Raw genomic sequence first — 25,584 nt, forward strand, 5'->3', positions numbered from 1 at the left:
CAAAGGTCCGTATAGTTAAAGCTATGGTTTTCCCAGTAGTGATGTATGGAAGTGAGAGCTGGACCATCAAGAAGGCTGATCGCCGACGAATTGATGCTTTTGAATTATGGTGCTGGAGGAGACTCTCGAGAGTCCCATGGACTGCAAGAAGATCAAACCTATCCATTCTGAAGGAAATCAGCCCTGAGTGCTCACTGGAAGGACAGATCCTGAAGCTGAGGCTCCAATACTTTGGCCACCTCATGAGAAGAGAAGACTCCCTGGAAAAGACCCTGATGTTGGGAAAGATGGAGGGCACAAGGAGAAGGGGACGACAGAGGACGAGATGGTTGGACAGTGTTCTCGAGGCTACCAGCATGAGTTTGACCAAACTGCGGGAGGCAGTGGAAGACAGGAGTGCCTGGCTGCTCTGGTCCATGGGGTCACGAAGAGTCGGACACGACTAAACAACAACAAATGTTTCGTTCTAAGAGAATCCAAATAAAGCAGTTTTGCGTGCAAAGTATTATTATTTTCTTAGCAGAATGACAGTGGTGGGGAAAAGCAACCCTAAAAATTCTGCTTGGAAGCAAAATAAGAGAAAAGGAGCCTCAGGATTCTGTTCTCGGTTCATTTTTTTACCCAGGAAAACCCCCAGCACGGCACTGTAAACCCATCTCCCTGCGTAGAGTCTGGGGTCGTGACCCAGGCGGGATGGGAAAGGGAAATGAAGAGGACGCCAAATGGCGGCCGAAAGTGTCAACGAAACGAAAACAACGCCACTCTCAGCCAACCGCAGCAGACGCTTCCCGCGTGTCCTATTCCGATCGCTGTGTCCAATAGCGCCGAGGCGCTTAAGGCGCCATTTTTGATTTTGGAACGCTCGGGACTTAACCCCAACACCTGCGGGAATGGGTTTTGCCCACTTTTAAAATGGCGCCCGGCATCGGCTGAGGGTCACGTGCCCCCCCCCCCCCGCCCCCGGCGCTTGCCCGGACGCACAAGGCGGCGCCTGTGACCATAGCAGACGAGGAAGTCGTGACTGAGTGTAACACAAGCGGACGGCTGAATGAGCATGCGCAGACCGACCTAATAGGCGGGGCACCCCTGGGTTAGAGTAGTGTAGCCACGCCCTCCGCCTTGCCGCCTGTGGCTTCCTTGACTGAACTTCCCGGAGCCGGGCAAAGTGGGCGGGGCCGTTGTCTTTCCCTGACGGAGCTGCCGAACAGCTGCCTCTCGCGCGCGACCACCTGGCGCATCATGCACGGCTCCCCCGCCATCCCCGAGGAGGTCAGCAGCCTCCTTGCAGGTAAAGATGCCCCGCGCGCCTGAGAAAGATTCGACGCGGGTTTGCGGCTGCGGTAGAAGTTTCTCTGGGACGAAGGGTAGAGTGAAGTGGAGTTACAGGTAGGAGGGTAAGGGAAGTCTCGGGGAGGGGGCGATGTGGCAGGAAGATGGGACTGGTAAGCCGGATAGGGGGATAGAAAAACTTATTGGGAATAGAGTTTTCCAGCTGGGGAGAAATAAGAAAATGGGATAACTGTAGGTTGTATGATCTAGGAGTTTTGCAAGAAAAAACTCCTGAGAAAGGGAGGAACAGGTTGGAAGCTGTTGGGCAAATTGTTAAATTGTGCATATACAAATATACAGTGCATTTTTCTTTAAAAAGTGTTTAGAGGTACTCTCGTTTTGATTCAAGAAAACCACCATTTTATAGTTCAGATCGCGAAAAATAAAGGTAGTAAATGGACAAAAGTACAAAGATTCACAAAATGTTTAGGGGTATGCATACCCCTGCATCCCCCCAGAAAAAAAGCACTGCAAAGCATAGTTAAGAGCGTTTATTTGAGGAACTTCAGTGTGTCCAGCCAGCTTCCTGACTCCCCCCGCCCCATATCACAATCTGCTTTTCTGTGTGAATGCAGGCTGGTGGAGTGAACTAAATGGAGAAGTCCAAAATTTAGAAGCTTCCTCTTTAAACAAATGAAAGAGGCCTATGAAGTCCACATATTTGCTTACATTTTCATGCATCTGACAAATGGGAGAACAGTTCTGTACTATACTGCATTTCCTGTGTCGCCCAATATACACTCTGAATGTCTCTTCCTTGTTGAAATTTGCATAGCTTAGCTTGACAAATGCATCTTGTGACTGGTAACCTACAACTTCCGCTATGAAGTTCTTCTTTTACTCCCTTTCAAGAAACTTTGGAATAAACTCCCAATTTCTCCTGTTCCAGGCAGTGGCCTTTTTGTGTTTGTGATTTTTCTTTCTGCCTGGGATGAATAACCTGTGTCCCCCTCCCCAATTTCTAATCATACAATTCTATACTCATGTACCTGAATGGACAGTCTGTTGAACTCAGTGAGACTTTCTGTTTAAATATGTATGGGGTTAAGAATCAACTTGTTTAAATAACCTCTTCCAGAGTGAGCAGGAATACAAAGACAAATGGTCCTATAAGCACCTTAATTAAAGTCTAATTAACTTATTGCAGCATATGCTTACAAATGCAGGGTCTCCTATCAACAACCTACATAGCTTCTTCTTTGGTGATCGCTCGTAGCCAAGTAAGATTGTCTTCCTTGATCATGGTCTTAACAGAGAGTCGGTAAGTGACTGTGGAGGCCAATTCAGGATCCACACGTCCTTCCACAGTCGGAACATAGGTTTCCCAGGCGGGAGTTGATCATGGTGAGGATTTGCCAAACGTGCCTTCCTCTTAGCACATTTCTCCCTTTCGTCCTGAGTTTGAGCGTAAAGGTATAGGATGTATGCAGATATACATTCCTAAGACTAGAGAAAGGGAATCTGTTTTATAAGTTGAGAATATAACACCAAGGAATACATCTTTAATCTCGTCTGCTTAAAAATGAGACTGCAGTTACACATGGGTGAGAGGTTGCCTGCTCTTGATGGAGTTGCACTCCCTCTGAAGGAGTCGGTACGCAGCTTGGTACTTTTGGATCCCTTGCTGTTGCCTCAGGCTCAGGTGGCCTCAGTGGTGCGGAGTGCCTTCATCTGCTTCTGCTGGTGGCCTATTGTGCCCCTAGCTGGACAGGGATAGCCTAACTTGTGTTGTCTATGCTCTGATAACCTGCTGTTTGGATTACTGCAGTACGTTTTATGTGGGGCTACCTCTGAAGACAGTTCAAAAAACTTCAGCTGGTGCAGAGTTCAGTGGCCTAGTTGCTTACTGGGCAAGACAGTTTAAGCATATAACACCAGTACTGGCTGGCTGCCAGTTCATTTCTTGGGGGCCTTTTCTGCTGTGGTTCCCTGTTTGTGGAATGCTCTCCACAGAGAGGCTTATCAGACAAAAACATTTCCTCTTCTCCCTGGCCCGTGGCTAATCTACCACTTTTAAAACTGTGTGTGGAGTGTGTGTTATTGTTTTTGTTTGTAACTGTGTTATGCATTTTTGGTTTTTTATATTGTAAACCACCCTGTGATCCTCAGATGAAGGGCGGTATAGAAATTTAGTAAATAATAATAATAATAATAATAATAATAATAATAATAATAATAATATATTTCCACAAACTCTGAAAAACTTGTTACATTCCAGGTGAGCCTTGACCAATTAAGATTCCATCCAGCTCTTATTTTGTTGGTTGACCTGAATTAAAAAGAGAAAAACTCCTGAAAACTCTTTTTAACTCCTAAAAATATGCTTAGGTGGCAAGTTTTTGGGTTGTAGGGCAGCTGCCAAATGGATCTGGCCAGGAAGGCACTTTCTTCTGGATTTAAAGACATAATGAAACCAATGTTTTTGGAGTTTCATCTGCTCAACTTCCATTAGGCAGAGTGTTATGCTCTGGTTCTTTGGGCTATCTGTTTCTGACTTGCTGAGGCAGCCTCTATCAATAGATGGAAAGACCAATGCACAGCCTTGAGGTGATGGGCACCTCTCCTGGACTTTCTATGTACTGCTGCTGACTCTGGCCTTGTTTACATGACTAATTAACCCCTAGATGTAATGACATATTAGTGGGTTAGTTTCTTCATGATAAATCAGAAGCTGAAAGAAGTTAAGGAGTGCTGGTGATAAGTGGCTGCAAACAAGCCTCCAGTCTCTTTGTTCCAGGGCTAGTTTTTGTGGGGTTGTAGTATATTGTAACCCTTCTGGATGATAGGCCATTAGGTTGTTGGACCAGATTTCTCCAGGTTGGACAACTGCAACTTTTAAACATTTGTTCAGTGACGACGGTGCCTTGGATATGCCCATACGGGTTCTTGCCTAAAATGGTTGTGGGAAAAGTGAACGGGTCAGGGCTAGTGAAGATGGGGAAAGAGAGTCTTAAATATTTAGCAATATAAGTCAGATTGTAGTGCTTCGGTGGAGTATTTGCAGTAAGAATAGAGATTAGATAGCACATGCTTTTGGACTTCCAAGGAAGCCTTGCAGGTAGAGGGATGGCTTGTGAGCCTCATCTTGTCTTCTGCACCTCAACTAATTTTGCGTACATCAGTGCACCCACATGAAGGGCTTGCATGTATCTGGTCTTTGAGACTTTACTGAAGAAATAACCACTATCATCTACCTACTTTTGCATAACTGCTCCAAGGGCTATAATCATAATCTTCATCTAAATTAATAGACTACCCCTCATCCAAAGCTCAAAGACAAGTTACAACATACTAGTGTTTGTACAAAAGCACATTATTTGGAATTGAATTACATAGGTTTGAATAGCTCTCATTTCAGGGTATTTAGGATTTGCTTATTAATCTTCAAAGCAGTCTTAGAATAATAGAAGCATAGAATGATAGAGTTTGAAGGGACCCCAAGGAACATCTTGTACAGGGTTTCCCAAACTAGGGTCTCCAGCTGTTGTAGGACTACAACTCCCACCATCCCTATCTAGCAGGATTAGTGGTCAGGGATGGTGGGAATTGTAGTCCAACAACAGCTGGAAACCCAAGCCTGGGAAACCCTGTTCACTGATCTTGCCGAACTCTCTGTTGTGTTGTGTCCAGTGAGTACAGTTGTATATATTCTTTGGCAAATCTATATGGTTAGATCAGGGATGGCCAACTTCTATACTGTCATGTGCCAGTTTACTTTCAAGACAGTGGTCAAAAGTTTTTTGGGGGGACGAAGAGTAAGTTTTACAAAATGAGAAGGTTGGCAAGGTTGCGGATCTTGAATATGGATGATCCGTCTGATCCTATAAAACTGATTTAGCGACCATAATTAAAAGAATGGTAACCACCCTCCTTATTTCTTATGCCCATGCTCTCCGTTAAGGCAATCTAGGCAAGGTAGAATATGATATTTTCTACATTTAGTTCTCGGACATAAAGATTGAATTCTTATAGTTCTTCATTTCCAGTCTGAACATTACTGAAATGAATGTTCATTACAGACGGATTCTGGATAACTGAATAAGACATAACCATTATGTGGATATCATTTAAGCTGATTACCTTTGCAATTACCATCTATTAAAACAGTATTGAAATGAGGCTAGATACATTGAAGTTAAGAGAGTGAGAGAGAGAAAAGAAAGGAGACCACTGACATTCTTGAAATAGCCTACAGTATCTGAAACATAGTTCAATTGTCTTTGCTATAAATTTGATGTAAGTGTCAGATATGTAATAAAAATGGCAGGGGGTATTTTTTATATACTTGCTGCTCAATTAGCTTCTTTTTTAATTAACAGTGGGCCTGGTTATCTTGTCCTTCTGGCTTTTCTTCCAGTTACCTGTCAAGGAAACTTAAATGGGTACATCTGAGAGTATGTAAACTTGGGTTTATGTTTTTGCATTTAAGAAAGTAGTGCTCAGTTTCCTCAAGACCATTCTAATCCCCCCCTGCCATTCCAACTAGTCAAGTGGGATTTAAATTTTGATTCCACTCCGCCCCACTTGAGACCACTTTCCTCAGTATGTGAGTGTGGGGCGGGCATAACATAAATAAATAAAACTACAGCTAATTTCACAAGCTGCTTTGCCCATTTTTCAACATATTCTGCCAAATTTCCTCTTACTGTGCTAAATGGTTGTCCTTCCTAAGGGGACTTGTTTGTATGTTGACCTCTCCACCCTCAAAGCAACCCCCCCCCCCCCAAATTTCATAGTAAAATACTACAAAGCATTTAGATGTTGGAGGGTATTTAATCATTTGCAAAGGGGATTACAAAGCAAAAAAAAAAAAAAATGTAAACTGCATAGTTTGTTCTGCATGTGAAGTTATTTCCATATTTTTAATCATCAAAATCCAGTGAAACTTAAAATATAGGTTCGTTTTTCAAATATTAAGTTTTCTGGTGCCCGATCTTCTGTCCGTAGAATTATACTGTCGATGCCTTTGAGATTATTGACTGGTTTTAACGTGACACTTTTACCCACATGCTTTCAAAATTGGGACCAGCTTTAACCCAGAGGAAGACATCATAAGTCTACGGTCACTTCTGAAAATGGGCTTTTGTTAATGAAAGTGCTGAATGATGTTTGATCTTGCTCAATCATATATGCATTAGAACAGTTTATTGTCTTCTAGCTTTTATTTCTCAAGTAATGGGGTGTATATATATTTTACACACTTTGACAGTTTATTAAAACTTGTTGGGTTCTTGTTCATTTAATGATGGCAAGTGTCAAAACAGCATTTGCTGTGCTAAGCATAAGCACAGCAGTGAACAAATCTATCCAATTTAGAGTTTGAAATATCTTTCAATTATATTATGCCTGGGACTGATAAAGTAATTCCATTAGATAGTTTGGATATTATTGCCTTATGAAAAAAGCCATAATAGAGGTATTTATCTTCTGAGAATTATCATTTCTTCTTTTGACTCATCTCTCTCTCCTTTTATTCTTTCATGATTTAGATGTCGACACATTTATATTGGATACCCTAAAAGGAGAGAATTTATCCAAAAGAGCAAAGGAAAAGAGGGATGCTCTGATTAAGAAGATAAAAGACATCAAGTCCAAGTAAGGAATTATGCATGTATGCTGTGCATTTAGTGTAGAAAATGAATTATCCCTGTATCAAACCTATCATTATTATTTCTTCATGTTTTAACAGTGGAAAAACTGAGGCTGAAAGAGGGCACCCAATGGCAGTGTTTAGTTAGAACTGTAAGACAGAATTTCTGGATCATCATGGTTTGTTGTGAATGAGTGGAATACTAGTGCATGCTGCTGAGTAATTCCCTCTTCACTCCTCCATCTTCACTCCTCTGGCTCATGGGATGTTGTTTTCTATCAAGCCATGGTTGCTAGCCATCTATAAACCATGGTTTGTTGTTGGCTTATGGATAGTGACTTATTAGAGAGCAGCAAGTCAAGGCTTCCTGGTTGCCCCTCCCACTTGTTCCAGGAGCTAAGTGGGAGCGATCAAGTACAGTTCAGTATCATATTGCTCTCTTACAATTCTTATTATTACTTCCTATATTTGTGAGTCTCTTTTCTCACAGAGTAACACAGTGCCGGATTTCTGTATAAGCTAAACAAGCTATAGCTTAGGAGTGTGGTCCCCCCAAAAATGTAAAGGAAAAAACACCCCTGGATGTACATTTCCAAAATATAAGGTAAAAAACAAATAAAATGAAACCTACATACAGCAACAGTGTTTTGTGTTGTGTAGGCTCCTGTGATGTAAGTAACAGGCCCCGCCTGCTAGCCTGCTCCTTAAAATATCACTGGTTTGCTCATTTCTATATATAGGGTGCCTACATTCTGCATGCGTAAATGGCTTTAGAAACCTATTAGGTCCATAAATTACCATATTGCATATATTCCACACACAAAAACAGCGGCAATTTGTTGTTGACAAAGGACAGCTGGACACATAAAGGGCCCCATTACCTTCAATAGCTTAGGGCCTCATCAGACCTAAATCTGGCCCTGAGAGTAACCCAAAGCTGTATACCTTAAAACCAGTTAAGAACAACCAATAAAAACCTAAAAATACAATTACTGATCCTTCCCCACTAAAATAAGCTGCAGTGCTTATTTTAATTAAGGTTGTAAAGGCCAGATTCATGCCTGAAAAAAGATAAAAATGACAAAATGCCTGAAAAAAGATAAAAATGGTGCCAGGCCTGAAACACCCACTCTCATGTTGCCACCCTCTGGAGCTCCCATAGTGGGAGCACACAGAGAAGAGCCTCAGATGATGATCACATGGTCAGGGCTCATCACAGTAAACCATGATTAGCCAGAAACTTTGGCTCACCATTATGTGTGAACATGGCATATAAATTCCAGGTCCTTGCCATTTAAATGGTTTCGATTATGCTGGTCCGGTTTGGGACATGCCATGTGGCCAGGCTACTGCGACGTGGTTGTCTCTTGCTTGCTGTGAAAAGTTTGGCACAGAAAAGTCTTTTGTTCTGCAGCCAGGCCAGAAACACAGGCTGCTGCTTCTCAGTAGGTTAGTTAAAAAAAGAAAAGGAAATCTTGCACTAAGCAAGAGTGATGGAGGAGGAAGACAACCTCCCCTCCAGCTGTGTTTCTGTACTGGTTGTGGAGGCTTTTCTTCCTTCGCAGCTAGCATGGAAACCAAGCAGACAGGCAGAGGACCGATGGTGAGATCCATCTCACCCCAACAGACTTGTTCACTCACCTGTATGGAATTCCTAGTTGCCTGTGGCTAGCAGGTGAGTTGTTAAAATACAAGTCTGTACTGGGAAAAGGAAAGAACTGCACTACCTTTTTATGGCTTTCCGTCCTGATGAGTAATAAGAGTGAAGCATTTCTGTCCCTCTTGGGTTCTTTTGAGGATTTTGGGGGGGATCTTTCCTTGCAGTTGTTTGTGTTGCTTGCATTTCTTTGGCATCTCAGCGTGGCATTTTGTTTGCATAAAAAAAAAAAAAAGAGAAGGGAAAATGTGAAAGGAATGTGCCTTAAAATTTCTTAAACTAGAATGCAAATGCACATCTAAATAGCAGTGGCCTGTGTTTCCAGCATTGCAATCTGCCCCCGCCCGCCGGCAACTCTGAGGTTCAGTGTAGGAAGTCTGCAGTCTGGATGGAATAGCTTATCATGGTCTTCTGCCAGTTCTTGTCAGCTTTGTGGACTTATAGAGACCAGCATGCTGCCGAATTGGTGCACCCAGTCTCTGAACTTAGAAATACCAGAGCTCTTGGTTGACCCAGACAGCTTATTTACCTAATAAGAGAAATCATGGCATGCTACCCAACCTGTGAATAATTGTTTCATGAAAAATGAAGAATTGCAGAAGAATGGAGTGAGATTGCTGTGGTTTCTGTGTAAACAGATCGGCATTTGAAATGAACTTGCTCTGTACAGAAAACTTTGACCTGCTTTGTACTATTCCTGCGGGCTAGTTTACACATGTAAACCTTGCTTACTTATTCCACGTAATTCTTTATGGCGGCCTGGAGAATTGGTTGTGTGAACTGGGCAATAGACAGATTCTTGTGAATCTGTGCAAGTGAATATAATTTGTCAGTGTATGTTGCTGTGAAAGATTTGTCTGTGCATATAATACTTTAGCAAAGAGAAGTCATTTTTTTGATGACTTGCAGCCCGTGTAACATTTAGCACTGGTAAGCATGTCTTAATTGCTTAATTACAAGCCAGAGCCAACACTCCTCAAGGACTGAAGTGAGGACACAGATATCATAGAATCATAGAATTATAGGGTTGGAAGATACTCTGCCCGATGCAATTCAGGAATCTGCAGCTGTCCCTATAAAGGGAATGAGCCTGCAAAGCTGGCATTATCAGCACTGTGCTCTAACCAACTGAACTGTCCCCCATATTAAATCAGTCAGATTGTTATTGTTTATAGTCAGTTGCTGTTATAAAACATATCACACACAAAAATGCACAAGCCCCCAAGACAATCAGATAGTAAGTTAAAACGTATCAGTTTTCAGAGTTGCAAGCTATTAGAGCTTAAGACTGTAAAGTTTCCCAAATCTTGTGTGCTTGTTTCTCTTTCTCCCCCTCCCCCCTCTCTGTGTGTTCTGGCTAAAAAAAGTAGCCCATAACTTTCTCATTGCCAGTGCATATAAAGCTCCCCTGCAGGTAACAAACTTGTCTACACCAGCCAACAGTCATCTAATTTAGACCTCATCCCATGGAACTGTGAACCCTACCCCTGAAACAAATAGAGGAATTTATCCCTCAGCGAATTGTATAAAGGGCAATACTGGATTTAGTGTGCAGTGTTTTGATCCTTCCTGATCTCTGCTTTTTTTCAAAAAAAATGTTTAGTGGTACTCTCATTTTCCTACTCATATTGAAATACTGGCCGTCAATGAGACCAAACTTAGATTCACAAAATCTGCATCTCCCCAGAAAAAAAGCACTGCCTGATCTGCGTATGCGAATATTTGTTGGCCTGTTAAAGGATTTACCCGTGGTTTGAAATCTAAGATGATCAAATGCATCTTGAACAGGCAGTGCCCAATATGAGTACCAAACCACTGTGGATCTCCGCAGGCTGCTTGTTGCAGTACCAACAGCCACAGGTTCTTGGTGCTTCGGGCATTAATTTTATTTTTTTATCTATATCAGCAATATAAACACCCTGGTTTATAAGCAGTGCATGTTGAGGCTTCAAAAGATCGCAGAAGTTAGATCAGTTCTGAAGCTCCATTACTCATTACTCTTCCATCCAGATTGTTGCATTTCAGATGTTGCACTACAGATGTTGCACTGATGTTGGACTACAGCTCACATAATCCCCAACCATTGACCATGCTAGCTGAGGCTGATGGGAGTTGTAGTCTGGTAACATCTGGAGGGGGCACCACATGGGCTTACTCCTCCTGGCCTTATTCTCTGCTCACATAAGTAGCTTCATGGCATTTTCTGTTTTTGTTTTCTTTTGCTCCTTCTTTGTATTTCGTTAGTTTTACTGATACTTGCACCTTCACTCTTTTGTGTTCCAAATGTTCTTGCCAAGTTTAACTTAATTGATTTTCTTGTTCATTGGATTTACCTAATCTTTCTTATCTGTCAATAGGTATTTTGCAGAGCTGTACTTAAACACCTATCAGTTTTCCAGATTAATATATTGATCTTAAAGTTGGAGATTGCATGCATCCCAACCAGATACAGTCTCTGTTTGCTCCTGTAAACATGCAAATTGTGTAAAACGTGCAAACTTTTAATTTAATATCTTGAAGGGCATCTTGAAGCTAGTAAAATATTCTCTTGATAGTTTCACTTAATGTTAAAATATTCAGTGTCTCTTGTTGGTTTATCTGTCTGTTGTATTTGTTCTCGTTTTTAAAATAAGTAGCATTAAGACTTTCCCAATACTTACATTATTCTTTCTTTCCCATCCCCCACTTCCTCTTCTGCAGCTTCCCACAAGACTTTCCTGAAAGAGGTAAGGATATGACTACTGATTTGCACGTGGCATAGAAATCTTGCTCACTGGTAGGCTTTTAAACTGATCTCCGGATTTATTCAATCTACTGTTGTACAATTTAAAATCCCAAAATTCAAGGGTCCGGAGTTCACACTGTGTGTGCATGTTGACTTTTTCATGGATGAGGATGCTAGCTCCCCCTGCTGGAGGAAAAAGAGGACAGCTTGTGGGATTTTCCTTTTGTGAACTTTTTGTGTTGTTAAAAACAGGGAAAGACACACCACTACAAGAACAACCAAACTAATCATTGCATTCTAAACTTTAAAAAAGGATTATTTCCTTTAGAAATTAATTAATATTGCCTTTCTAACATGAACCCCAAGCTCTTTAAATGAACCCCAAGTTTTAAATGGACGTTTCAGCAGAAATTGAGTATGTTCAAAATAGAAATTATTTATTGTCTAGAAGTTTAGGATATAGCACAAACATATTAATGCAGATTTTGTTTCCCTGACTGGTGTTGGTGTTAGGCAAAAGAAATTGCTTCTTGCATTTGCCAGTATGGTACTTTTAGTTTTTTATATGTGGGAACAAGATCTGAAATGCTGAAATGGGAAACTCCAACGTGGTTTGCCTGTAATCGCCTAGTGCATATATTGAAACAGACCTTTATGGTTTCATTAAAAGCAGGCTGCTACAGTGGCCTGTTCTGAATTTGAAATGGCCCTGTTTTCACGATGCTAATTCATGAGGTCATGACCTGCAGACTGTGAATGCTAGCATGAGGGTCACAGCATGAGGTAAAAAAAAAAAAAAGGATATGAAACTACAGTAGGTTCTCTGCTAACCTGCAATAACATGGGGATCCTAGCCAGGACATAATAAGAGTTTATTTTATTTTTAGCATTTGTATGCAAGCCTTCAACAGGGGTATGTTCAGGGCAGCTTGCAAATAGAAATGTTTAGCATGGATTGCTGCCAGTATTGTAAGTGGCACATATCTGAAACAGAAAATGTGTTTTTTGTTTACAAGCGCGCATAACATCACCACAAAAGTTACTGCCCAGTGCACGACTGCAACGATGGCAGAATTTGGAAACGGAAAAACCACATTAAAAACCCTAACTTTACTATGGGTAAAATACTATTTTGCCTGGTTCAAGCACAGCGCTTTTTAAAAGAAAAGAAAAAAAGAGTAAAATCAATATTGCATAACAAATACTAATGAGCAAATTATTTAAAATTGATCCTAGTCCATAGAAGCATAGATGCGAGTTCTGTATGAGAGTGGAGCTTTCGGTTCGTTTCCAAATAGCAACAACTGGATCAGGACCGAAATACCACAAGGACCGATTGGGATCCTGTGATCATCATCTGAGGCTCTTCTTCGTGTGCTTCCTCTGCGAGAGGTCCAGAGGGCGGTGACATGAGAAGAGGCATTTTCTGTGGTGGCGTCCCATTTGTGGAATGCTCTCCCCAGGGAAGTTCGCCTGGTCCCTTCATTACATATCTTTAGGCGCCAGGCAACAGTATTCCTCTTCTTCCAGGCCTTTGGCTAATTAAACCATCTATGGCCTTTTAAACTGTGTGTGTGTCAGGGTTATTGCTTTTGTTTGTTACCATGGTTTGTATAAGGGACGCAGGTGCCGCTGTGGGTTAAACCACAGAGCCTAGGACTTGCCGATCAGAAGGTCGCGGTTCGAATCCCCACGACGGGGTGAGCTCCCGTTGCTCGGTCCCTGCTCTTGCCAACCTAGCAGTTTGAAAGCATGTCAGAGTGCAAGTAGATAAATAGGTACCGCTCCAGCGGGAAGGTATACGCGTTTCCGTGCGCTGCTCTGGTTCGCCAGAAGCGGCTTAGTCATGCTGGCCACATGATCCAGAAGCAGTATGCTGGCTCCCTCGGCTAATAAAGCAAGATGAGCGCCGCAACCCCAGAGTCGGTCACGACTGGACCTAATGGTCCGGGGTCCCATTACCTTATGGTTTGTATTTCTGTGCAGTTGTACCTTGGACCACGAATACCTTGGTACTTGGACGTTTTGGCTTCCGAACGCCGCAAACCCGGAAGTGAGTGTTCCGGTTTGCAAACGTTCTTTGGAACCCAAAGATCCGATGGGGCTTCCGATTGGCTGCAGGAGCTTCCTGCAGCCAATCAGAAGCTGCGCTTTGGCTTCTGAGCGTTTTGGAAGTCAAACGCACTTCCGGAACGGATTCCATCCGACTTCGAAGGTACGACTGTATTGTAAACTGCCCTGTGATCCTCGGATGAAGGGCGGATTAGAAATTTAATAAACAACAGCAATTTAATAAACAACAACAACACTCTCCACTGCACTACTAGCACCACCCTGTACTTGCTCTGTACTTGAAGGAGTCTGGGCATAAGCCTCTGGGCAAATTAATACAATGAGTGGCTGGGGATTCATCAGCACTCTGCCTTATGACACACCCAGTCACCACCTACCAGATAATGGTGATACTAGGGAAATTATGGTTTAAAAGCAGGGGATCCCGGGTGGTCTGCTGAAGACCCAAGGCTTGCACTGCCCGGTCTACCCTCTAACAATGTCCTTGCTGGGCAAGATGGGCCAACAATCTTGACTCTGTGTAAGGAGCTTCATACATCCATATGTACTCACACACTCATTTACTGTTATTGGTGGTAAGGGAATTGCTCCTTGAGTTCAAAACCTGGACTTCCCTTTTGTGGGGAACACATCTAAATAATATACAGGCCAAAGCACCACAAATGAGTGGGGTAAGATACTACCTTGGGTTAAGAACTTTACCTCAGGATGAGAACAGAAATCGCACTCCGGCGGCCTGGCGACAGCAGGAGGCCCCATTAGCTAAAGTGGTACCTCAGGTTAACAACAGTTTCAGGTTAAGACTGGACCTCCAGAATGAATTAAGTTCTTAACCTGAGGTACCGCTGTAGTTATAAACAGGGGTGCCAAACTACCATGAAAGACAAGTACAGTGGTACCTCGGGTTAAGTACTTAATTCGTTCTGGAGGTCTGTTCTTAACCTGAAACTGTTCTTAACCTGAAGCACCACTTTAACTAATGAGGCCTCCTGCTGCTGCTGTGCCGCCGGAGCACGATTTCTGTTCTCATCCTGAAGCAAAGTTATTAACCTGAGGTACTATTCTGGGTTAGCGGAGTCTGTAACCTGAAGCATATGTAACCCGAGGTACCACTGTATAGCTCTTTGTTTTTAAAATAGCAGAAAGACCTTTTAAAAAAATGAAATGAAATTAGGAACTAAAGGGTCTAAAATGTATATGATTAGATACACAACTGGTTAATTGGCTAAGAGCACTGCAGAAGGTGTTTGGTTGTGGGATAAATGATCAGATTAATTCCTAATGGAATGTGATATAGCATAAGAGGAAGAGACTTTTTAGAGATGGAACTCTGAGCAATTTGAGAGCATGGGTTCATTAGATAGTGAACACTGTACATATGTCTAGGGATTTGAGCGGCGGGGTGGGTTCTCAGAGCAGCAACAGTTTGCTTCAAACGTATTGACTGAAATATATGTTGATGGCTCCTTTATTGCGGGTTTTGTGACAGAAGGAAATATTGATGATGTCAAAACACTCCGCTTGTTGTGGAGAGCATAGGCGGAAGAAAGTTCACTTGTGTTAGAAAACATAAAAGACACTATAAAATACCGATTCCTTGATATGAAGCTGATGCAAAGTCAATCTGACATCTTTATTGCGATAACTGGGAATTCCATTAACAATGGAGTTAAGTGACTAGCTTCCCGTATTTAGTGCAACACCATTATCTGCTAGGATCAATAAGCAAATAATACTATAAATGAAAAAAGATGCTATTTAATAAAGAAGGGTCAGGTACCGTGTGTCATATTGTGAGCAAATTAAAGCATCCTACCCTCAAAACATAAGTGATTAAATCACAGACGAAAGAAAATACGAACAGTGTATTTTTTCCGGTAACCATTAAATGTGTTTAATTAATGAAACTTTTTTTTAAAGTTCTAGGATAAATCAAAGGTTGTTCTGGGGAAACCATATTAATGAGCATTAGCCTCTTAATTATCCTCCTGGCTATGTCACAGGGACACATTCGTGCTTTTTCTTTGTGTAATAACTTTTTATAAAGAAGTATTTTTAAACTGATCATTAATTTTATGACTGCAGAAATGAGATGCAAAATTTATGGTGTTGTCATTGGCACAGGCTCAAGGCATCGCTGACATTATGCATGATTATAATGGAATGGCTGCCCGCTAATGAGTCTATAGACATTTCGTTTGAACATGCCTTGCTTTTAGATGTCTGATTAGGCTGTAATGCTTTCAATTATGCCTGCAAATTGTATTGGATACATTTACCTGATGCTTATTGTTCCTTTGTAGTTTAGTTTTCTATTACATAGATACCAACTGAACGCTTTGCTTTATTGATTTCCTTCCCCCTCCCAGGTATGCTAGTAGACACAAGGCACCTGTCAAGGGGACAATTATTATTATTATCATTGGGTGAGAAGCTCAAGAGTGACTTCTCTGACCGAACGAAGGCACAACATTCATTGTTTCAAATGTGGTTCCCTTTGACAAGCTGTAGAGTGTTGGCCGTAGAGCCAGGCCTATGAGTGTGTGTGTGTGTGTGTGTAACACAAGTTTTTTTTTTTTTTAAAAAGAGGAAATTTGGACATGTTAAAGTGAACTGCGTTGCATCCTTCATCACATGAACTCTTTGTTTGGCTCTTATGACACTTTTTTTTTTTGTTATAGGAAAAGCTCGTTTCTTTTTGTTGCATGAAAGAGTGCATTGGTATGTTTGGTTTAGTTTTAAGTATGCTGTATATCTTGTCTAAATCTTTTGAGGAGGAAGCAGCCCACTTAACGTTGGCTTTTTAAATGGACAGACTTAGCAGATATAGACATCTGGTGCTTCTAATGCCATTCCACAAATCTTGGAGGCTTTGAGTACTTTTTTTTTTATTATTTTCCTCATGCTGCTTTCCTCACAACATTGAGAAATGTAACCAGGGCTGCGTCTGCCCTCCATAAAACATATAATAAAATTCTGTGCCGAATCCAAACTCTCCAGTATGTATACAACTTCCAAATGAGGACCGTGAGAAGAGCTTGGCTGGATCAGGCCAAAGGCCCATCTAGTCAAGCATCCTGCTTCCCACGGTGGATAACTGGATCCCTCTGGGAAGACCACAAGCAGGGCATGAAATCAAGAGTTCTCTGCCACTGTTGCTTCCCATCAACTAGAGGGAGGGAAGGGAAAACTAGTTCCATATGACCATTTGCGTTATCACATGGAAATGAAAAAGAAATAAACTTTGCTGTTAGTTGGGAGTCCACAGTTTTGGCTCGGGTTAACCTCCAGCCAGAAAAGCAATGACAAACCTAGACAGCATCTTAAATAGCAGAGACATCACCTTGCCAACAAAGGTCCGTCTAGTTAAAGCTATGGTTTTCTCAGTAGTGATGTATGGAAGTGAGAGCTGGACCATAAAGAAGGCTGATCGCTGAAGAATTGATGCTTTTGAATTATGGTGCTGGAGGAGACTCCTGAGAGTCCCATGGACTGCAAGAAGATCAAACCTATCCATTCTGAAGGAAATCAGCCCTAAGTGCTCACTAGAAGCTGAGTGAAGCTGAGGCTCCAATACTTTGGCCACCTCATGAGAAGAGAAGACTCCCTGGAAAAGACCCTGATGCTGGGAAAGATTGAGGGCACAAGGAGAAGGGGATGACAGAGGACGAGATGGCTGGGCAGTGTTCCCGAAGCTACCAGCATGAGTTTGACCAAACTGCGAGAGGCAGTGGAAGACAGGAGTGCCTGGCGTGCTCTGGTCCATGGGGTCACGAAGAGTCGGACACGACTAAACGACTAAACAGCAACCTCCAACCATTATCTTCAGCTCCTAGGGTAGGAGTAGCCCTTTCCACTGCCAATCTTATAGTTGGGTATCTTGTGCTTCCCATATCTCAGACTTGCCCTTTCACGCTGGGCTCCGCCTCCACGAAGGACGCTGCCAGAATCTCATCCCCCTAGGAGAGATGCACAAGAGGCGCCATGATGGGGGAAGGCACAGAAAAGTGGGGTAGTGGACGAGGTTTCTGGCAGGGAAGTACAGCAGTCGCAATGAGGAAGCGAGCAGGCTGAAATGGAAGGACTCTCGCCTCTTTCTTTGTGGATGGTTCTACTACCAATGTACTGGAGGAGCAGGAGAGCAGCACTCTGAACCAAGTCTCTCACGTCAGCGGCAGGAGCTAGAGGGGAGAGCTGGATTCTGAGCCCAGCTGATATTGCTATTCCTCCAAGAATATGAGGAAGTAGCCACCAGGGAAAGGATGGGTGTCCTCCTTGTTATTTTAGCTTGTTCTCCCTGTTTCGGTCTCTTCTTTTTCTACCCCATCCTCCCGTGTCTTTCCTTTCAGTTCTCCTTTGGTATCCCTCAGCTGTTGAGTGGCATGGCAACACAACACTGTGGGCTGGCATGGTGTCAGTGACATGGCCTAGATGGACATTTTTCCAATGCTCTAATAAATTGATTGGGACCTGTTTAGGAAAGTTTTTAATATTTGATGTTTTATTCTGTTTTTAATCTGTTGGGAGCCTCCCAGAGTGGCTGGGGAAACCCAGCCGGATGGGTGGGGTATAAATAAATTATAATAATCTTTGACATATTTGGTATACAAGACATAAGAAGTGCTCTGTGTTAATTTTATGTGCTGTGTAAAATTTTTGACTCCCCACCCCAAAGTATTCAATTGGAATATTTGATTCTGGGGCATCAGCAAAGTGCATGTAATGTGGCTTGAAGACTTTATTCAAATATACATTGAATATTGATTTTAATTACATATGCATACACGTTTATTACATATGCATGGACACTTCCTAGGATAGTCACCGGAAAGACTGGAGTTTGGGCTGCAGCTGGTCGTGACTAGAGTCAGTGTTGTGAGACTCTAATAACACAAAGCGAGGCCGTTGCACTTTCCCTCTTCCTAAAGTTCTGTGGCTGCCCTCCCTTATCATTGTTCTTCGTGATCTAGTACAGACATCCCTTCCTTAAGTAATTTATCAGTAGTGGAGGAGAATAATAATAATAATAATAATTATTATTTATACCCCGCCCTCCCCAGCCAAGGCCGGGCTCAGGGCAGCTCACAAGCAATAATAAAAACAAGTTGAATGAATACAACTTAAAAACAAGATTAAAATACAACATTAAAATATTAAAATGCAGCCACATTACAGGAGGAGAAAGGAAAAAGAAAGAGGGCGAGGGAATCAAATTGGCTCCAAGCCAAAGGCCAGGTGGAACAACTCTGTCTTACAGGCCCTGCGGAAAGAAATCAGATCCTGCAGGGCCCTGGTCTCATGAGGCAGAGCGTTCCACCAGGCTGGAGCCAGAGTTGAAAAGGCCCTGGCTCTGGTTGAAGCTAATCTAATTTCCTTAGGGCCCGGGACCACTAGGGTGTTGCTATTTATGGACCTTGAGGTCCCCCGTGGGGCATACCGGGAGAGGCAGTCCCGTAGGTATGAATAAGTGCCTATGGGGTTGGGGATTTGTGGATCCCTGCTGGTGGACCTTAAAATTAGAAAGAAATCGCCATGTGATCTGGCCTTTAATTGGCTTGCTTCCCATTTACGACAGAGAGGTTTCTGTGATTCCACGCTGGCTGTGGTCTGTGTTCACAACTCTGTGACAAAATGAGGTCGAGCAAACCTCTGTTACTTTATCTTTCCTGTTTTCATCATTTCTTAATGATTCAAATTCATAGAGTATTATAATGTATGTAAGAAACAATTTGAAACTTCAATTTAGAGTTTTTGGATTAACGAGACTGCATTTTTCAAACACATGGGGATATTCTGTTCTTTCTGTAAGCTTTAAATGTTGCTTTCATCAGCGTTCCAGGGCCTGAAAGAGACTCAGAAGGCGCACTCATGCGTTAGCCAGAAATAGTTGCAATTATTTTGATTCTGTACATTGTGGAGGATTCAGCTAAGACACATCCAGATTACAAAGAAGCCCTGGGAGTTGTAGCTTTTGGGGAAGCACAAGGTGAGCTAGACAAATGGCAGTTGTGCAGGATTTAAATTGCTGTGGAATTTGGACACTAATTATTATTTTTTGTTCTGCCCTTCTTTAAAAAAAAATGCTTTAGGAGGCGAATATTTCAAGGAGGGCATTTTACATTTATTTTATAACATCTGAAGAGAAGTTTTTAAATCCCTTGTGTAACCTCTCTGCTCATAATAGTAATAGGGCTCAGTGCAACACATTTTAGTTGGTTATTGTTGCAAATCAACACTGTGAAGTGAATGTTCAAGTAACCATGGATTTGACAAGCAACAGAGGCTAAAGGGCCCATTCATATGACCAAGCGGGTGTTATGTGAGTGTTATGTGTTGAGTGGATCTATGCTGAGTTTGGCATGTGGCATTTACCCTACCGCAAGGCTGCTGAAAAGTGGACTGAGTGATGGCATGATAGATATAGGTTGAACTGGCAGGTGGATGGGTGATGAAGCGTTCATGTCACAAGTATGTCATACCACACATGGCCCAAGATTTGCTGCCGCAGCAAACGAATGTTTACTACAGGGAAACCTGACTACATTGTCAGCGTTGCGTGGCTGTTATGCTGGAATGGTCAGAGAAAGCACTAAATCAAATGTTACGTTTAAGCACATATTGCTGTGTAGCTAATAAAACATGGTCCTCCCCCCCCCCAGTTAATAAATGAATTATTGCATTGGGTTTTTGCTGGAAGGGATATTATGGTAGTTAATGGAATCTGTAGCTAGATAGTGCTGACAAGCCGTTCCTCATTCAAACACTTCATGTTGGATCCAAAGTAAAGTTGAGTTTATTTTTGCATTTATATCTCCTTTCCTGCAAGGAGCTCAAGGTGGTGTATAGAGCTATCGTCCCCAGGTTACTCAGTGAATTTCATGGCTGAGTGGAGATTTCAACTAAGATTGAAATTAATGGAATGTTAGCCATGATTTGAACATCACGTTTTAAGCTCAGCTAACTTTAATTTGGATCCAACTCTTCTTTCTCATTCTTTACCATAGGGTAAGGTTACCAGACGTCCCCGATTCCCGGGGACAGCCCCCAGATTTACAAATCAGTCCCCTTACGAAACCCTATCATTCCGACTGAAGTTGAAAAGTGTCCCCGGATTCATTGAAAAAAATCTGGTCACCTTACCATAGGAGCCGATTCCTATTGCCCCCTCCAATAAAATATTTGAGCCCCCCCCCAGTTGTTGGGCACTGTCATTCAAATGGTATATGTGTACCACATCTTGTGATTAATTTTGTGGGGTGAGGCTTACCTGGTTCCCCTCCCCCATTTTTGGCACCCCTGTTCTTTACTGTAACTTTGATCTCAACCATGCTTCTGAGGTAATTGGATCAAGGGGAAAGCTTATTGTTGGATTCGGGTTGGGGTTTTTGGGTTTTTTTTGGTCATGCTTTCCTTCCAAATTCAGCTCGTGATGAATATGTGTATAATTAAACTGAAAGGAGCCTGTTTTAACTCCTGATAAATATTTTGGTTTGTGCAGGAGAACTCGAAGATGGGGACGAGCGTGAAGGCCCTTGCCCTGTGCCTCCTGACAATATCTCTGTAGCATCTGACCGCTGTGATAAAGAGGACGAAGGCCCCTCTGATGGTAAGTGGTTCTCTTTGTCTCAAGGTACCATAATCACAGTGATTTGGGAGTTTTGTTGGCCTCCGGTGTCTCTGAGCTGGTGCAATTCTTGGGAAACAGATGAGCAGCGAACCATGTGGGTCCTGTTCCTTACCTTCACAAGACCCTTAAGGAACTGAAGAGCTCTCTCTAGTGGCTAAAAATAAGATACAGTGGGATTTTTAAAAATTGCACACTTGCTTGTTTGTTTCAGTAACCAAAACAAATGAATCAGGAACTGATACACTCGGATTTCTTTTCTTTAGGACAAATCTCTTCTTAATTCAGCATCAGATTCTTCCTTAATTTTATTGTACTTGTTTTATTTAGTGTATAAATAATGAAAGAGAATTCACTTGATGGATTTTTGTTTTTTGCATGTGGCACACTTGAAACAGAGCGAGTTCATAAAATATTAAATTAATTGTTCTTATGGTGTGTCCTCCCGTTAATGTACTGACGTTTCTCGATCAAACAATTTTTGGTGCTTACATTTGAACAGTACTCCCCCCCAGTCCAAGTTTATGATATATCAAATTTTAATCATTCTTACATTTTTGAAGATAAGAACAAGTGAATGTTCTGTGGGGATTATTGTTTGCAGCTATCTCTTTCTGCTAGTTGACAGTGTTGATAGATCACAATTTGCATGCACATAACAGTGTATACTAATTAGTTGTTCCGAATTTTAGACTTGGAAGTGAGGAACTTTTTCTTCCTTTCTGTCATATGATGATCAAACTGTGTAGCTCCAACTCAATTGCTGTTTGAAAATAATGCTTCCCTGCAACATGCTACTCCACATTTTATGTTTTTCAGATTATTCCCTTTGGAAACATATATTGCTTTTATGAGGTATAAAATTATATCTATTGCAGAACAGGGATAAGTCAAATATGTGCATAAGTGATGCACATTCTAACAACTGATTCAGAAAACAGGATCTTCACATTTATAGAACTCTGCAATTGGAGTTCTCTTCTGCTGAATTCAACTTGCGCTAAAGTAAAGGAAAAACAAGCAATGAAATAACCTTTAGCTTTTGACTACCCCTTTTATATTTGTTGGCAAAACAGATTCTATGAAGTTTTTAGATGAATCTCTCCCCCCTCTCCCCCTGGCGTTAAACGGCGCAAAGACAGAAGTGGTTTATACCGTAACAAAATATGCAGCTGTGTTTTCTGCCTATGGCTTACTGCACACTAGGCATAACGAAGAGGTTGCGAGAAGTGTTTTCTCCTTGCTTGTTTAAAAATGGACAACCGTTTTTGTTTGCGAAAGCGAATTTGACGGTGCCGACGCTTTAGCATTAAGTGCCACCGATATCAATGTGCGGGTCATCTGAGAAGTTTCCAACTTTGTTGCTGATTTTATTTATTTATTTTTGTTTTTTTTTATGCAGTCTTTCAGTTAAAAAATAAAAATTTGGGGTGATGTACGTCACCATCCAAAGGTGAAGCAGACATTAAAAACATCATTGGGTATTAAATGAAAAGTAAAGACGCAACACCCCCTTTGCTGCTTCCTTTCCCAGTCTGGGCAACCAATTGTGGAGTGGCTGTTTTAGTAGTGGTTTCTGCTCAGGGTGGTGGTTTTTTTTGGGGGGGGGTGTTGGAGAGAAACTAAGTGTAAGCGCTGATCAGTTTGTAATGCTAAGCCAGCTGCGCCATGGTTTGTTTCACAGCTGGGGGAGGATGTGGAGCAGGTCATTTGAGCAGTGTGCACTAGTATGCTGCTCATTCAAGTTAAACCATAATTTCAGACTATGGTTTGCTGTGATATACAAACTAAGCAATTATGAATTTTGCTCTTTGTCTCTCAGTTAAATATCAGATTTATCCTCCTCTGGTGCAAATTGTGTTCGCTTTGCTCTGTGTCAGACATTTTGATATCCACTCCCTAAGTTAAAATAAGCAAATCTGTATTTTTCTCTACGTAGCCAGCAGATCTCGAAGGCTTCTGTGTACAGAGAAAGGAGTTACATTTAAGGTCAACCTCCACCAAATTGAGCCCATTGTTTCTCTTCAGACTTCTTTCAGTTGTTTGTGCTTTTGTTGGCATTCAGTGTTTTTAAATGCACGAACTTTGTTTCAGTATCTCCATGTGATTCTGCACACCTAAAATATTCAGATTCAGAAATGTGTGTTAATATTGCAAGAACACTTATTGAGAAGAATGAAATCCCAGTAATCTGTTTTTCTCCATTTAAATGGAAACCACTGCACTCAGTAATTATAGCACACCTAAAGAATTAAAGCACCATTTTCAAGTTTTTTTTTAAAATAAATAAATAAATCAACTTTTGATTTGACTTTGGGGTTTTGTCGAAAGATAATTGAGAATGTATAGCAAAAATCTGCTTTCAGGACTGTAGGTACATTGTCGTATGGAAAAAAATCCTGCTTTTTTGTCTGACCTTTGACTAACAGTGTGCATTAATTAGAAAGAAGGTAATTATTTTTAACAGTAACTACAGTATAACTAAGTTAGCCCAGGTCATCAAAAGGCCTTTTTGTCAAATCTGATGAAGTTGTTTTGTCCTTTCGGTTGTCGCCAAGCGTTCGGCATGAACTCGGGATCCAAACGTTGATCGATTATATAAGCTATAAACATGTGTTTGTTTTATTATGTCGATAAATTTCTGTACGGCTTGAAAATAACAACCCTCTGCCCCCTCCCCATATCTCTATATGTATTTAAAGTCTGCCTCCTCAAGCCCACCCCCACTTTGTTTTCTAACAAATATCCCCCACCCCACCGTTTCCTTGGTTCAAAAGTTCATCCCATTCCCCAATGGCCACCTAATTTTCCAGTTATTCCCTCCAGCCATATGTGTTTGGGTTTCTTTTATGGTTTATTAGGTACTGTAGTAAAGTGGCATAAGTTATATCTTCTAATGAAATTCAAGCGCACTTCAGTGATGCTCTGTCTTGATTGCCGGCAGCAATTAAATTGCACGGGAGGAGAAGCGTGCAGAGTCCCAGACACCTTAGAGAAAGAGGTTTAGCAAGACGAGGGGAAGGTGGAAAGAACTGCCAGGGAACAGGCCTCGGAATAAAGCAAGATGCAGAATTCTCGCCAGACACCCTGTTCCTGGCCGGCTTTTATTTTATTGGCTCGCAGCCTGATTGATAGCCAAATCATAACTTGCTATATGCTAACAGGCAGAGTTCACTGGTAGGTTATTGTGAACTGATAAAGGGTTAGATGGAGTTTTGATTTTCACACTGGAGCCGGCTGCACCAGATTAATGGAATTTCAATGAGAGGCTGGAGTAGCTGCCGCTTTGTCAGAAAAACGGATGGAGATTCTATAGTCATGCCTGCTCATTAATACCAGTTGTCTGAAAGGTGTGGTACTTCTCTATACAAAAGACTCCAGATAATTGATTTTTGAATAGGATTTTTTTTTTAAAAAAAAAAATCTTATTGACGACCGGGTTTCTTGCAAAACAAACGACAGGATCTTGTATAGTACAACAGTGTTGCGCGTTTGTTGTTCTTCTTAATACATTTGTGGTGAGGAATAGACATTGACCTGATGGTGCTATAACCATTCCTTTGATATACTTGGAAATCAGAAAAGCTAAGGGGTGTGGTTTTATTTGCAATACATTGTTAGCATTGCTGTTTTCTTGAAAAGAGACGTGCTATTCCCCCTCCCTTCTCCCCCCCCCCACCCACAAATATTGAAATGCAAACACATCTATAGATTTACAACCGGCAGGATCATTTTATGTTTAAGCAGAGAAAAACTGCAGCAGTTTTACACGGCAAACTTTTCTCTTACATGCAAGTTTGTCTAAGCACAACTCAGTCATATGTGTGCCGATGATTGCACGGAGAAATGCATGTATACACTACAGTTGCAGCTATGTATGGGCATCGAGTGGCATACAAATTTAATAAATAATAGTAATAACTAGTCGAAGGTTTCACAATTGTCGCACCCTTTCCTTCCTCCTTCCGCACTTGCAGGAATTGATGCTGACTATCTCCTTTATACAGTGGTACCTCGTGTTAAGTACTTAATTCGTTCCGGAGGTCCGTTCTTAACCTGAAACTGTTCTTAAGCTGAAGCACCACTTTCGCTAATGGGGCCTCCTGCTGCCGCCATGCTGCCGGAGCCCGATTTCTGTTCTTATCCTGAAGCAAAGTTCTTAACCTGAAGCACTATTTCTGGGTTAGCGGAGTCTGTAACCTGAAGCGTATGTAACCCAAGGTACCACTGTATTGACTTTCTCTGACTTAATCTGAGATGAGCCTCAGCTCCTCTAGAGCAGGATTCCTCAACCTCTGGCCCTCCAGATGTTTTGGACTACAGTTCCCATTATCCCTGACCATTGGTCCTATTAGCTAGGGATCATGGGAGTTGTAGGCCAAAACATCTGGAGGACTGCAGGTTGGGGATGCCTGCTCTAGAGGATGTGGGACAAGCAGAAAGTGTGCTTTTTCTTACCATGTGCAGAGGGTTATAATGAGTGAAGAGGGGCAGCGACAGTTCTCCTAGGGTGCCAACTACCCTTACACTGGCACTGAGCTAATGGACAGCCACAGGTTCTCAGTCCTGTAGGAGTTGTAATCATA

The 25,584-nt window shown here is 41.9% G+C and overlaps 1 protein-coding gene across 2 annotated transcripts in view; it reads left to right on the forward strand.

The window, feature by feature from the left end:
• The first annotated feature begins 1,059 nt into the window (after window positions 1-1,059).
• SKAP2 (src kinase associated phosphoprotein 2) overlaps window positions 1,060-25,584 on the forward strand; it is a 104,206-nt gene continuing 79,681 nt past the window's right edge. The window contains exons 1-4 of one of the 2 annotated variants that reach the window (XM_083405142.1): window positions 1,060-1,288; window positions 6,819-6,924; window positions 11,277-11,302; window positions 20,873-20,980. In XM_083405142.1, the coding sequence (XP_083261268.1) occupies window positions 1,240-1,288; window positions 6,819-6,924; window positions 11,277-11,302; window positions 20,873-20,980 (289 nt within the window). In that variant the 5' untranslated portion in view covers window positions 1,060-1,239. Of the gene's footprint in view, window positions 1,289-6,818; window positions 6,925-11,276; window positions 11,303-19,341; window positions 19,361-20,872; window positions 20,981-25,584 lie in introns of those variants that run through there. The other variant, XM_083405143.1, reaches the window with a different exon arrangement.

This window comes from Podarcis tiliguerta (assembly GCF_965153285.1).
Source record: "Podarcis tiliguerta genome assembly, chromosome: 12".
NCBI classification, from domain to species: Eukaryota; Metazoa; Chordata; class Lepidosauria; order Squamata; family Lacertidae; genus Podarcis; species Podarcis tiliguerta.